Here is a 12,766-nt window from a genome sequence, read left to right as displayed (position 1 = left end):
GGGTCTTCACAAAAATTCAAAATATTCATACTTGAGATTAGAACGAACGGTGAATAAGTGTCTATATTCATACTTGAGATTAGAACGAACGGTGAATAAGTGTCTATTTTTTTTCTCTCTAAAGATTTACCTTATCTTTGTTTACGTCCCAGATGACGAAATCTCAATATAACAATAATATATTTCTACTCGGTTTAGGGCAAAGAAATTGTTAGTAAAGAAACTTGAAAATCGAAACAATAAACAAAAAATCAAATGGGATTTTAGGTTTTCAATTTTAACATTTTTTTGCTCTAGCAGAGATTGGGAACATGTTGTGTACAAAAAAAGCTAAATTAGTATACCCTTTATGGCCTCCCTTTATGTTGACTCCATCACTTGATGGTCCTTGCCCTAAAGTCCTTCCTAACTTTTACAATACAACCAATAAATGGTCAAGTCTTTAACCCTCCTACTCCATATCTAGGGTTTCTCGGGTAAGATTACGTAAATCATAGCGATCGAGTGTCGGTTTGATCGCAATTATATGGTAAACTCTATGACATTAGGGATCATGATCTTAAAACTGTTATTTTCATCGAGTTTTGATTAGCTGATTATATAATTAGACACTGACATAATAAATTCATCGTTGAAATTTTTTATTCATATAAATTTCTTCGCTTCAAAAAATTATTTATTAAAAGAAAGATGAGCGAATTTGTGTATTTCATGCAAGATAATAAATATGTTCAAATGTAATGAATTTGAAAGTTTCTTTTTTTAGTTGGGCTATTAAAGCTTTATATAAATTTCATTAATTTCTCCAAATTTTAGCTATAAATTTCGAAAACATATTACACTCAAATCATTCATGGCGTATAATTCAAACGCTCATCATTTCTCAGTAACCCGATTTAAAGCAAACCTCATATTGTTCAAGAATGAAACGAACACAAACCCTAATCAACAAGAACACGAAGCTCAAAAGCGTTACAAAAATAGTCAAACCGAATCGAACAAGTACACATTTGGAAGCTAATGAAGAACTCATATCACTACAAAAAGTATAAGAACTAGTAGTATAGTGTATGTGTTTGAGGATAATGAAAAAAAGCTTACAAAACCCTAGCTCTGCCTAAAAATGGAGGCTCTGAAAACCCTAGAATGATTGCATTAGGGCATGCGCAAAATTGTATGAAAAACATGCCTCTTCTCAAATCTTTTCTCATTGATCTTAAGAATTTGAATCTAAAACTAAAAACCCTTTCGATCTCTTGATGATCTTAAGAATTTGAATCAAAAACCAAAAACCCTTTTGATCTCTTGATGAATTTGAATCAAAAACCAAAAACCCTTTTGGTCTCTTGATGATCTTATGAATTTGAATCTAAAACTAAAAACCCTTTTGATCTCTTGATGATCTTAAAGAATTTGAATCAAAAACCAAAAACCCTTTTGATCTCTTGATGTTCTTAAGAATTTGAATCAAAAACCAAAAACCCTTTTGATCTCTTGACGATCTTAAGAATTTGAATCAAAAACCAAAAACCCTTTTGATCTCTTGATGTTCTTAAGAATTTGAATCAAAAACCAAAAACCCTTTTGATCTCTTGACGATCTTAAGAATTTGAATCAAAAACCAAAAACCCTTTTGATCTCTTGATGATGTTATGAACTTGAATCAAAAACTAAAAACCCTTTTGATCTCATGATGATCTTCATATCTAATTTGGAGTTAACCTAAAAAAATTGATACTTTAAAAGGTGATGACAAAAGAAAGCCCAGCAGATGGGGTAGCAGAAGATGAAGGAATATGGCAAGGCCTTTGATTACTAGGGGCAAAATCTTCCATAAAAAGGCACAAAATAATGTTAGCCCTAGATCACTCCTTTTTCTTCTTTGCCCATCCAAATTTCTTGCCATTTTCTTCATCCCTTTCTCTTAACCATCTTTTTCACTTCTTCTACCACAAAAAACCCTCTTTCTTTGTGGCCTTTTATAGAATCATTTCAACTTCAATTCCCATACCCTAGTTTTTCTCCACCCCATCACCCTCTTCCATGGACCCCCATCACCTCCCAAACCCCTCTTCCCATCTCCAATTTTCCGCCATCGATGATCCCGACATCGTTCACCTTCACCATGTTCACGAGCTCAATTCCATTTGGCCGTCGTTGTTGTTGCCTCATCAACCGCTCCCTACCTCATCCACCCACCTGATGTCAGGCTACGGTATGTTTAAATAACATTACAAGGGTTCGAACATAAGATTTCGTGTTAAATCGTAATTTAAGTGAATTGGGCAGGTAACGATCAAGAAGAGCCAGAAGAAGAGCTTGGTGCTATGAAGGAGATGATGTACAAGATCGCCGCGATGCAGCCAGTCGATATCGACCCATCAACTATTCGAAAACCCAAGAGACGAAACGTTCGAATTAGCGACGACCCACAAAGCATTGCCGCTCGTCTTCGTCGAGAAAGAATCAGCGAAAAGATCAGAATTCTTCAAAGGCTCGTCCCCGGAGGAACAAAGATGGATACAGCTTCAATGCTAGATGAAGCCATTAGGTATGTCAAGTTCTTGAAAAGACAAATCCAATTTCTTCAGTCAACTCAGCCGAGCACCGGCGACGACGCAGTCGTCGGAGGGTGGCCATTTCCATTCCATAAGGCTAATACTTCAAACTCCTCGTCCACTTCCATGGAAGCTACTCCAACCATTATGCCATCAGGATGGTGAGCATTAATATCAACCAAATTAAGTGTATGGTTGTGATTAATTACTAATCGATATGTTCGTAATTGTACGTTCAAATAGAATCGTAAGGATAAAACACTAAATCATCGACGTTTGAAACAACAATTTGATATGTTATGAAACGAAAAATCGAAGGTCTAAACGTAATTAAACGATTAAAATCATTGTTAACTTAAGGGAGGTGGAATAATGATTAGTGTATGCTAAGGTTACGTAGGATCATACTATGATATGTTAAAAAGGGAAGTATCATTTGGAGTGTTGAAGTATGGCAGGAAAGGTTGTTTGGCCGACTCTCCTTCTTGGAATTAACACTGACGTGAGGTCATCTTCAAAATCATTACAATTTTTTTTTTTTTTTTTTTTTTCATGAATCTCCTCTTTGTCCCTCACAATATAGAATAAAGAGAGACTTAAAAGGTGAAGATTTTCAAGATATGTACTAAAAAGGAATAAGAGAATAAATGTATTGTTTTATGTCATTGTTTTGGTATATAAAATTCTTACATGATGTGGTAGGTTCTTTCAAAGTTCGAGTAGGGTCTGAGATCGTTAGGTGAGGTTTAGCTCGTTGATTTTAATATGTAGTTGTTTTGCTATAACTCGATAGTAAAACTGTGGGATTTTATGTGGGTTGGAGAGGGGAACGAAGCATTTTTTATAAGGGTGTGGAAACATCTTTGTTTTAAAAAACTGTGAGGCCTATGACGATACGTAATGGGCCAATGTAGACAATATTTGCTAGCGGTGGGTTTGGGATGTTACAAATGGTATCAATGTGATGTCCCACGTTGGTTGGGGAGGAGAAAAAATCACCATTTATAAGGGTGTGGAAACCTTCCCCTAGCAGACGCGTTTTAAAGCCTTGAGGGGAAGCTCGAAAGGAAAAGCCTAAAGAGGACAATATCTGCTAGCGGTGGATCTGGGCTGTTACGATCAAAGTCAGACATGAGGCGGTGTGCGAGCGAGAACACTAGGCCACCAAGAGAGGTGGATTGTGAGATCCCACGTTGGTTGGAGAGAGGAACAAAACATTGCTTACAAGGTGTGGATCTGGGCTGTTACAGTCAAAGTCAGACATGGGGTGGTGTGCGAGCGAGAACATTGGACCCCCAAGAGAGGTGGATTGTGAGATCCCACGTCGGTTGGAGAGAGGAACGAAACATTGCTTACAAGGTGTGGAAACCTCTCGCTAGCAGACCCGTTTTAAAAAATCATGAGGCTGATTGCGATACGTAACAGACCAAAGCGGATAATATCTGCTAGCGGTGGATTTAGACTATTACAAATGTTATCAAAGTCAGACATCGGACGGTGTGCCAGCGAGGATGCTGGGCTTCCAAGGGAGGTGGATTGTGAGATCTCACATCGATTAAAGAGGGAACGAAATATTGCGAGGACGCTAGGTTTCCAAGGGAGGTGGATTGTGAGATCTCACATTGATTAAAGAGGGGAACGAAATATTTATTATAAGGGTGTGGAAACCTCTCCATAGCAGCCACGTTTTAAAAAATCGTGAGATTGACGACTACATAGCGGACAATATCTACTAGTGGTGGGTTTTGGCTGTTACAAAAATTCTAAACTGATAGGTAAATATGAGATATGCTTAGGTTAATGGAGTTGTTAAAACAAGACATGTTTTTTAGTATTTTTGAATAATTTCTTCTAATATAATTCCCTTATCGAACACAACACAGATTGTACATCTATAACATAAGTTATGGCCGATCATGCAAGAGTCGATCATTAAAATACTTATAAAACTCTTACCATCAAGAATATTTAGTTAATCAATATCTATCATTAGCGACCAAATGGAGAACCAGCTATATATATGAACTCTATAGAGATTATTACTATATAATGACAAATATTAATTTTAAAGACAGGATTATTATAATGTTTTTTTTTTTTTTGCTCAGTAACTATGAAGCACAAGAACATGAAAGATTATAAATAGGGCGATCATCCGAGTGCCCATATGATCATATATGAGTATCTGCATCGTGATTATGATCATACTCAATCATTATATTCTTAGGTTATATATGAGACATGACGTTCATATTAAATGATACTCAATGTACTTTGGTGATGTCTTATTCAATGATCTCACATGAATTTTGGTATATAGAAAGAACGTTGTGTGCAAACTTGAATAAAGTACATTTTGGAACACCAGTTTTCTTACCGTGAAATGCCTTCAAAATAATTGTGATGAATCGATCGATACAACCGAACAACTATTTTTGGATGCATTTTCATCACTAATCCATCCGTCAATATTATTAAACCAACACTTGATTTGCAATTTGAGCTACATATCTTAACTCGGTGTCAATAACCATCGATCATTCCTCGCTCTACCGTTTGATTCGAACTAAGGCTATCCAAAAAAGGCGCCAAATTGGGAGCGACCATCGCATTTCGACACCCTCCATTGCAAGGGGCGCCAAATTTCATCAGCTTCCAGTTCCTCTTTCCTTCTCCAATTTAGCCCTAAAATTTCTCCTGCGATTACTCACTTGATTGTTCAAAATTCGGAGCAGGACGAAGAAATAAAGAGTGGAACGCTTCAAATCAACTGGCTGGACTCAAAGTCAGTGTTTACCCTAGACCTTCATCCACTTTCATGTCTCCTTGCAACCGGCGGGGCTGATTTTGATATCAAGGTCTGCATTCTGTTTCCCTCGTCGCTTCTGATTTTGATTTTTTTTATGAAATTAGGTTAGCCATCTTCGATTTTCAGTTGTTTCAAACTTAGGCTTTCAACGGACATGTTCTGAGTATTTAGATTTGAGTGGTTGGTTGAATATTTAGCCATGGGCTAACTGTTCCTCTCGATTATTGAATTCTGGGGAAGAACAGAATAAAGCCCCTGGTTCTGCTGTTAATAGCCTTCGCTTCTCACATTCTGGTATGTAGAAGTATTTCTGGATCTCTCAACATTAAGTTTAGTGTTCTGAAGCTGAGTACATTTGGTGAGAAGAATTGAAAAGAAATTTCTGGATCTCTCATTTTAGTTTCTGGATCTCTCATTTTAGAATTGAAAAGAATTGAAAAGAATTGAAAAGAATTGAAAAGAGTACATTTCTGGATCTCTCAACATTAAGTTTAGTGTGAGGAGAATTGAAAAGAAATCCGATCTGTATCACACCCTTTAAGCTTCATCTTTAAGGCATCATCTTTTTTACGAATGCAAAACCTGGCCAACCCTAGACTGAGAGCTCATTCCACCAGGTTGGGGTCCAGCCATGCTGTAACAGTTCAAGTCCACCGCTAGCAGATATTGTCCTTTTTGGATTTTTCCTTTCGAGCTTCCCCTCTTTAAAACGTATCTGCTAGGGAGAAGTTTCCACACCCTTATAATGGTTTGTTCTTCTCTCCAACTGATGTGGGATCTCACACGTGCATTTTTAAATCTAGAAGGAGTAGGTCACTATTTAAAATTCTCGAGTAGGAGGAAAGTTAAAAAATGATATGATGTTATTCTAAGAAGTCTATTTAACTTTGTAGCATATAGAGCTCTACTTTCCAACATTTGAAATTCGTCGAATTCTGTAAAAAGAGGACCTTCTTTCATGTAAGAGCGTGTAAAACTAATCACCCTTACTTGGGAATGTTTTTGTTATTAGAAAACAATTTCATTAATGTATGAAATTCACAAAATTCAAGGATGGTAAGTCCATGATGATCACAAAACACTTTTCCAATTGGTTAAAAGGGATACACAGCTATAAGAAGATTGACAATTCACACCAAGAAATAGCATGGTAAATAACAAGATCAAAGAGAATTCCATGAAGCTGCTCTTTTTCCATAAAATCTCTTCGATGATGGTAGTACTTCTGCTGATTGCAGATGTTTGTTTTCAAGTACATGTTTGAGCCAGTAACTAAATCCTTGGAGATTTAAGTTCATCTTAGTTTTCATTTCCTGCAGGAGGTGAGCTGATCATATGGAAATTGCACCATTTGGAAAGTGGCCAGACTTGGAAGGTCCTGGAGACGTTATTGTAAGGCTTATAAATTTTTAAAATTTTTTTATTTCAACTTGTTTAGAAGCCATGAAGCTCAAAAGTTCTAGTTGTCAATAAAGTCCAATGTGAATAGGAAATGGCTTTGAAGGAATGGATTGGGATCTAATGTCCTTCAAGTTTTCTTGTCAATAAAAAATTGTAGGGTTAAGATGGTTGTCTTGTGAGATCAAAGGTGCACACAAGTTGACCCAAACACTCACGCTATATTTCACCGCCAGGATGTGCTTGAACTGTGGTGGTCTCATCGTGATACATATTTGATATCTGGATCCGTAGATAATTCTTGCATTATATGGGATGCAAGCAGAGGTTGGATAAAATACACACACGCAAAAGAAAAAAAAGAAAGAAAGGAAAAGATATCTATTTCTAGAATTCAGCTTATTTGTTCCATTAACCTTTTAGCTTTGGTTGTTCTCTCCCGTTCTTCAGGTTCTGTCTATCAGATTTTAGATGCCTATTTGCACTATGCTCAAGGTGTAGCGTTGACCCATTCATCCTAGAGATATAGTTAGAGATCGGTCAGGAATATGGTTTGTTCCTCACAAACTCTCCTTCGTTAAGTTGCCAAAATAGTTGTCCAGTTATATATGCTTAGATAAACACTGGAAAGCAAATGGGATGATAATCCTGTCTATGGGAAAAGTTCAAGTGTGGAACACTACTTAAGTTTTCCTGATAAGTATAAGGGGAAGAGTAGAACAATTTGGTTTTTTTTTTGTACACATGATCATTTATTTTTACTACGTCATAATTTTATTTTGGGAGCTACAATACAGCTACTTTTGGTGACTCAATAAAATGATGCTCTTTTAATATTATTTTTAACCGTATGCATCATGTTAGTAAATATCACTTGTTCTCTTCCATCCTACAACCTCTTGTTTCTATACGGTCCACAATCATATTTCTTCTCCGCAAACTTTTGTTGATTTGCTTACTTTCTCTTTTCAGGTATTTGTAACATATCACCAGCAGCTGAATCAGTTAATACAGCCTATATATTTTCTAGAAAGGGTCTTTCGAGGCAAGACTCAATTATGTGTAATTACTAGTTTGCTTATAATGATAAATGATAATCATGATGAAGCAATAATGATTCGTGATATCAAGCATCTTTGTACATCTATGACACTGAAAGTGGTGTGCCACTAGCAATCATGGTTGGTCTTCACTGTGCTGCCATAACTAATGTTGCGTGGTGAATTCTCTGCTCCTCTCTCCTGTCTACTCTTGATTACTTTCTTTCTATTGTAGTTGTTCATTTTCTCAATTTTGAAATGCTTGTTCTTTGAAGGTTGGCAGATGCTCATTATTTAGCACTGTCTTCTCAAGTTCTCAATTTTGAAGTGCTTGTTCTTTGAAGGTTGGCAGATGCTCATTATTTAGCACTGTCTTCTCAAGTTACTGCACTGTGGTGGAATTTGAAAATGATGAGCTGGGATCACCAATCGTGTTATCAGGTCAGATTTACATTTGCTCATTTCCTGTCATGTTTTCTCGAAGTAGTTGTTTGTCTTTCATCTTTCAATAATTTGTTCCTCATAGTTTATTTCCAAATGATATAGATGATAGAACATGCACAATGACCAATCAGAATACAAGTTCAACAGATGCGGTGATTGTAAACGAGGATCAAAATAGGAAAGCAGAAGCAAAAGTGAAACAAAAAGAAAATAAAAGCGTTGAAAAACCAGATAACATAGTGGTTGAAAAAATAGCTGACAGGAAAGGACATGAAATGGAAAAGAAAACAAGTAAACACAGGTACATAAGCTCTTCCTTCAAGCCACTCAGTTTCTAGCAAGCCAGCCAAAAGGAGCATTACACCCATGGTTATTGATTCATGAGAGAGGTACATTACCTACTGTATATTATCTTCGTCGTGACAGATTTTGCTAAATTTTTAAATGCATTTTGTTGCACTGCTGGATCAAATGTTGGTCACTAATATAATCGAAAATCAAAATGATAACTTTTTAAATGAGTGGTGTATCATCCTTGATCTTATTTTCCTGGTAAATATTCTAATGATATTGGGAAGAGTTGTATGATATTATTATTCAGTTTTCACTTTTTGTTTTGGATTGCATGCTTCCCAATGACTTCTATCAATTTTGTCTAATAGATTCGGACTAAAAACTAAAAAATTTGTGTTAACTTGGAAACTTGTGAACCCAAGAGGAATAAAAGAGTTTGAGTTGACATGACGATGAGGTTATATGTAGGCCCAAGTGTGTTGGACCAGATGATTTGTTGGGTTGTGTCACAAAGGTCACATGAATTGACAAGACCCATTGGCACAGCTTGCAACTTGGCTGGACTTGCAGGTAAGAAACTAGGATAACTCAATGCTCTACGTAGCTTATAATTCAAAATTAGGTTGATACAATATAAATATGTATATGTTTATGAGTTAATGATAAAGTAATTTAATTGAAATTTTGTTTTGATATATCTACTTTGATAGCTTCCTATTTTGGTACTATACTTTCGGTTTTGGTCCACTTGACTTCCTTTACTTTTCAAAACAAGAATCTGGAAATTCATATTTTTAAAGTGCCATCTGGTTTTCTCTGGTAATTTTTTCTCCTCTTTTTATTATTTTTTCCCCAAAATTTCAACATACAATAAATTTCTTTAAATATTGTCGTAGCTTAAAAAGTTCTTATTTTGTATAGACTTTGTATTAGAAATTTTCAATTTTGGTCCCAGAATTTTGCAATTTAACATTTTTGTTTGAAAATTTTGAATGTGTGATAATTCATGTTGCCATATTTGTAAATATAGCAACAAACTTTTAACTCTCATATAAATTTTTGATATATTTGTAGATCTAGAATGTTTTTATATTTGCAAGTAATTGAACTAGTGTTTTTGCACAGACTGTGTTAATTTCCAATTATTCTCCGCTTCATACATTTTTTTTAATATATTCTTGGTGTGATTTCATATTGGTTGGAGAGGAGAACAAAACACTCTTAATAAGAGTGTGAAACCTCTCCCTAACCGACGCATTTTAAAATCGTGAAGCTGACAGTTACACGTAACAAGTTAAAAGTTGACAATATCTGATAGCAGTAGGCTTTGACTATTAAAATCTTAGTTCACATGTAGATGAGAATGAGAGTTTTAAGTTATAATGGAGGTTTGATAATATACTTATCTGAGCATTGATTTAGGGTTTTCCTCACTTTGTTTTGAATAGGGTTATGAGAAAGTCACCTCGTGTTAAACCCAGAGCTGCAGAGAGAGCAACACTTCTGATACCGCAAGGCAGCTGCCTCGAAGCCTGTATCTATCTATGAGTAGCTACCAAAGACCTAATGAATCTCAACCCATCAAACCTTCCACAAATTTCTTCTGAATCTGATTCCAAAACGAAACCCTAAAGATACACTCCACCAAATCAAAACCCAATCAGGTAATCAAACTTACTCGAAATTGAAAATGGAACACTCAAAATTAAAGGGTATAAAGATTATACCTCATGAGTGGGAGTATAAAGAGTGAGGTCACGATCTCCATTGGAGGAGGATGAAGAAAATGAGAAACCATGGTCGAGGTGAGCAAAAAAAAAAAAAAACAATTTTGTTTTTTCTTTCTAATTTTGAATTTAACTTTAACAAGGATCTAACGTCCATTGGGGTTGAAGTGGGGAACGAATTATTCTTTATAGAGTGTGGAAATTTCTCCCCAACGTCCATTGGGGTTGAAGTGGGGAGCGAATTATTCTTTATAGAGTCTGGAAACTTCTCCCTAACAGACATACTTCAAAATTGTGAGACTAATGGCGATATGTAACAGACTAAACTGGACAATATTTGTTAGCAGGGTGAGCTTGAACTGTTACGAAAGTTATCAGAGTCAGACATTGTGCGGTGTGCTACAGATTTCACATCGGTTGAAGAAGGGGAACAAAACACTTGAATCCTCGATAGAAATAAATTGTGAGATCTCATATTAGTTGGAGATACGAAACATTATTATTTATAAGAGTGTAACAAAAGTAGAACAAAACACTTAGAGATTTCACATTAAATGAGGGAAAGAAGCGTTATTTATACAAGGTGGACAAAGATTCAAACATTAAAAATGTATTAGATCATGATACATATATTAAGTAATAGAATTATATTAAAAAATAAAAAATAAACACACATACAAAGCATTCTATTAAATTAAGAACATAAAAACATAAAAAGTTAATTATTCGAAGCTTCAAGTTCCACAAGTTCTCAATCTAGAAGAAGTAAAATAACTGAAAAGATAAAACAGTCATTAAATCTCTTAAAAAACACATCAACAAACCATCTAAAAAGAAGAACAACAAAAGCAAAAGCCGAAAACAAAAACCCAATTCAATTATGATCACCATTTCACCAACCAAGAACATCCAGAATCCCCAAAACCACTCTGCAAATACGCTTCAGCCCTTCTTCCCTCCGGCCAAGCTTCGCCGGATAAGCCACCGTCGGGAACCCTTTAAACCCATCATGACAAACATTGGCATAATCCGCCGCCGCAGACACATGCATATAAGCATAGTCATAAGTCTCCTCAGCCAAATCCTTCAGAGAGGCTCGAAGGGCTTCCGCTGCAAATCCATACTTTTCGGAGCATTGTCTTAAGAGCTTCGTTCTGTTGTTGTTGGCAGCGGCGCCGGCGGAGGTTGGGAGCTGGGTGGAGAGGTAGGTGGCGGTGGCTGTGGCGTTGGAGACACCGATGGAGACCATGATGGCAGCGAGACCCTTGGTGTCGGCGGTGAGGCTGGTGGGGTCGGATTTTAAGGATGACATGCAGAGGTCATAGTAAAGGGTGTTTCTGCATGTTTTCTGGATTAGGGTTTGGTCGGCGGCCACAAATTTCATGGTATGGTAAAGAAAGATTGATGGGTTTGCAAGGTAGAGGAGAAATATGAGGAAATTCTTCATACCCATTTGGAATTTGGCTGAAAAATTCGATCTTTTTCTCAATTCAAGAGAGAGAAAGAGAGAGGATAATGAAGAAAGAACATGAAATTCTCTAGAAAAACAAATTCGAATGTTTCTTCAAAGGGAGAAGAATGAATTAACAAGGCCCAACAAGTAAGTAGTGAAGTGTTTATTGAGGAGAGAGAAAGAGAGAGAGAGAGGAGAGAGAAAGATTAAGAACAAGAGTATGAAGAATGTGAAGGTGATGATGATGAAAAGTTCATATACGAATGAGAAGTGAGATACAGCGTTTTAAATAGGATACAAACGAAAATATTTTATACTAATCAACCTCTGAAAGTAAGATAAAATGTACTACTAACCAACTCCTAATCTAACTTCAAGGCTCTCATAGAGATCGAGTAGAGAATTGAGGATTCCATCCAATCAGGCTTTCAATGCATTAATCCTTCCTCCGATGAGTCAATCTCTGCTCTATGGTAGGGCAAGCACACAGTAAAGTATCAATCAAAATGTACACTCTATCTCTGCCTATCATTTACAGTCGAGCTGTTTCGTTTCATATCTAACTGATTATAGTTATACAAACTATATTCTATGAATATCTTTATATCTTAAATGGAATTTCATAATAAAAAGAAGAAGGAAACAGAGAATCTAGTCTGAAAAATTGTTTTGATTCAGCAGATGGAAGCAGCTTTTGTGAAGAATTATAGGTACTTTACATAAAGCAAGAAGAAAAAGATAAGAAAAGAAATGATTTTGAAGGAAGAATGATTCGATTCTCTCAAACCCCATTTAATATAATAATAAGATGTTTGACTGTGAGGAAAGGAATTGATGTGGCTTAATTACCCTTTTCATTAATCAGATTATTATTTTGGAACAAGACAGAGACACAGACACAGACACAGACAGTGAGAGAGAGTCACGGGCCAAAGGGTATAAAGTGGCAATGGACAAAGACAAAATGCCATTTTTTGAAGGCTTTTTTTTGTTTGATTTTGGTACAATTGGCCTCCTCCATCATTTCTGCTATGGATTCTCTT

At 36.1% G+C, this 12,766-nt stretch overlaps 1 protein-coding gene, 1 long non-coding RNA gene and 2 pseudogenes across 3 annotated transcripts; 3 read left to right on the top strand and 1 right to left on the bottom strand.

Moving 5' to 3' along the window:
• The first annotated feature begins 1,875 nt into the window (after positions 1 to 1,875).
• LOC111780930 (transcription factor IND-like) lies at positions 1,876 to 3,090 on the top strand. Its single transcript, XM_023661291.2, has 2 exons — positions 1,876 to 2,215; positions 2,290 to 3,090. Exons 1-2 carry the CDS (start codon positions 2,044 to 2,046, stop codon positions 2,721 to 2,723), a joined length of 606 nt encoding a protein of 201 aa, XP_023517059.2. The 5' UTR covers positions 1,876 to 2,043; the 3' UTR covers positions 2,724 to 3,090.
• Positions 3,091 to 5,042: 1,952 nt separating this feature from the next.
• Positions 5,043 to 7,204, top strand: LOC147786708 (uncharacterized). Its single transcript, XR_015414568.1, has 3 exons — positions 5,043 to 5,416; positions 6,687 to 6,759; positions 6,926 to 7,204. It is a non-coding gene; the product is annotated as an uncharacterized LOC147786708 (long non-coding RNA).
• A 411-nt stretch (positions 7,205 to 7,615) lies between these two features.
• LOC111781661 (chromatin assembly factor 1 subunit FAS2-like) lies at positions 7,616 to 11,223 on the top strand (annotated as a pseudogene). Its single transcript, XR_015414544.1, has 6 exons — positions 7,616 to 7,628; positions 7,738 to 7,984; positions 8,150 to 8,246; positions 8,352 to 8,638; positions 9,012 to 9,113; positions 9,992 to 11,223. The product of XR_015414544.1 is annotated as a chromatin assembly factor 1 subunit FAS2-like (transcript).
• LOC111780929 (cell wall / vacuolar inhibitor of fructosidase 2 pseudogene) lies at positions 10,931 to 11,944 on the bottom strand (annotated as a pseudogene).
• Positions 11,945 to 12,766: the final 822 nt, after the last annotated feature.

Source organism: Cucurbita pepo, chromosome 19 (assembly GCF_057944985.1).
Source record: "Cucurbita pepo subsp. pepo isolate OVF chromosome 19, ASM5794498v1, whole genome shotgun sequence".
NCBI classification, from domain to species: Eukaryota; Viridiplantae; Streptophyta; class Magnoliopsida; order Cucurbitales; family Cucurbitaceae; genus Cucurbita; species Cucurbita pepo.
This window is presented reverse-complemented; position numbering and strand designations above follow the sequence as displayed.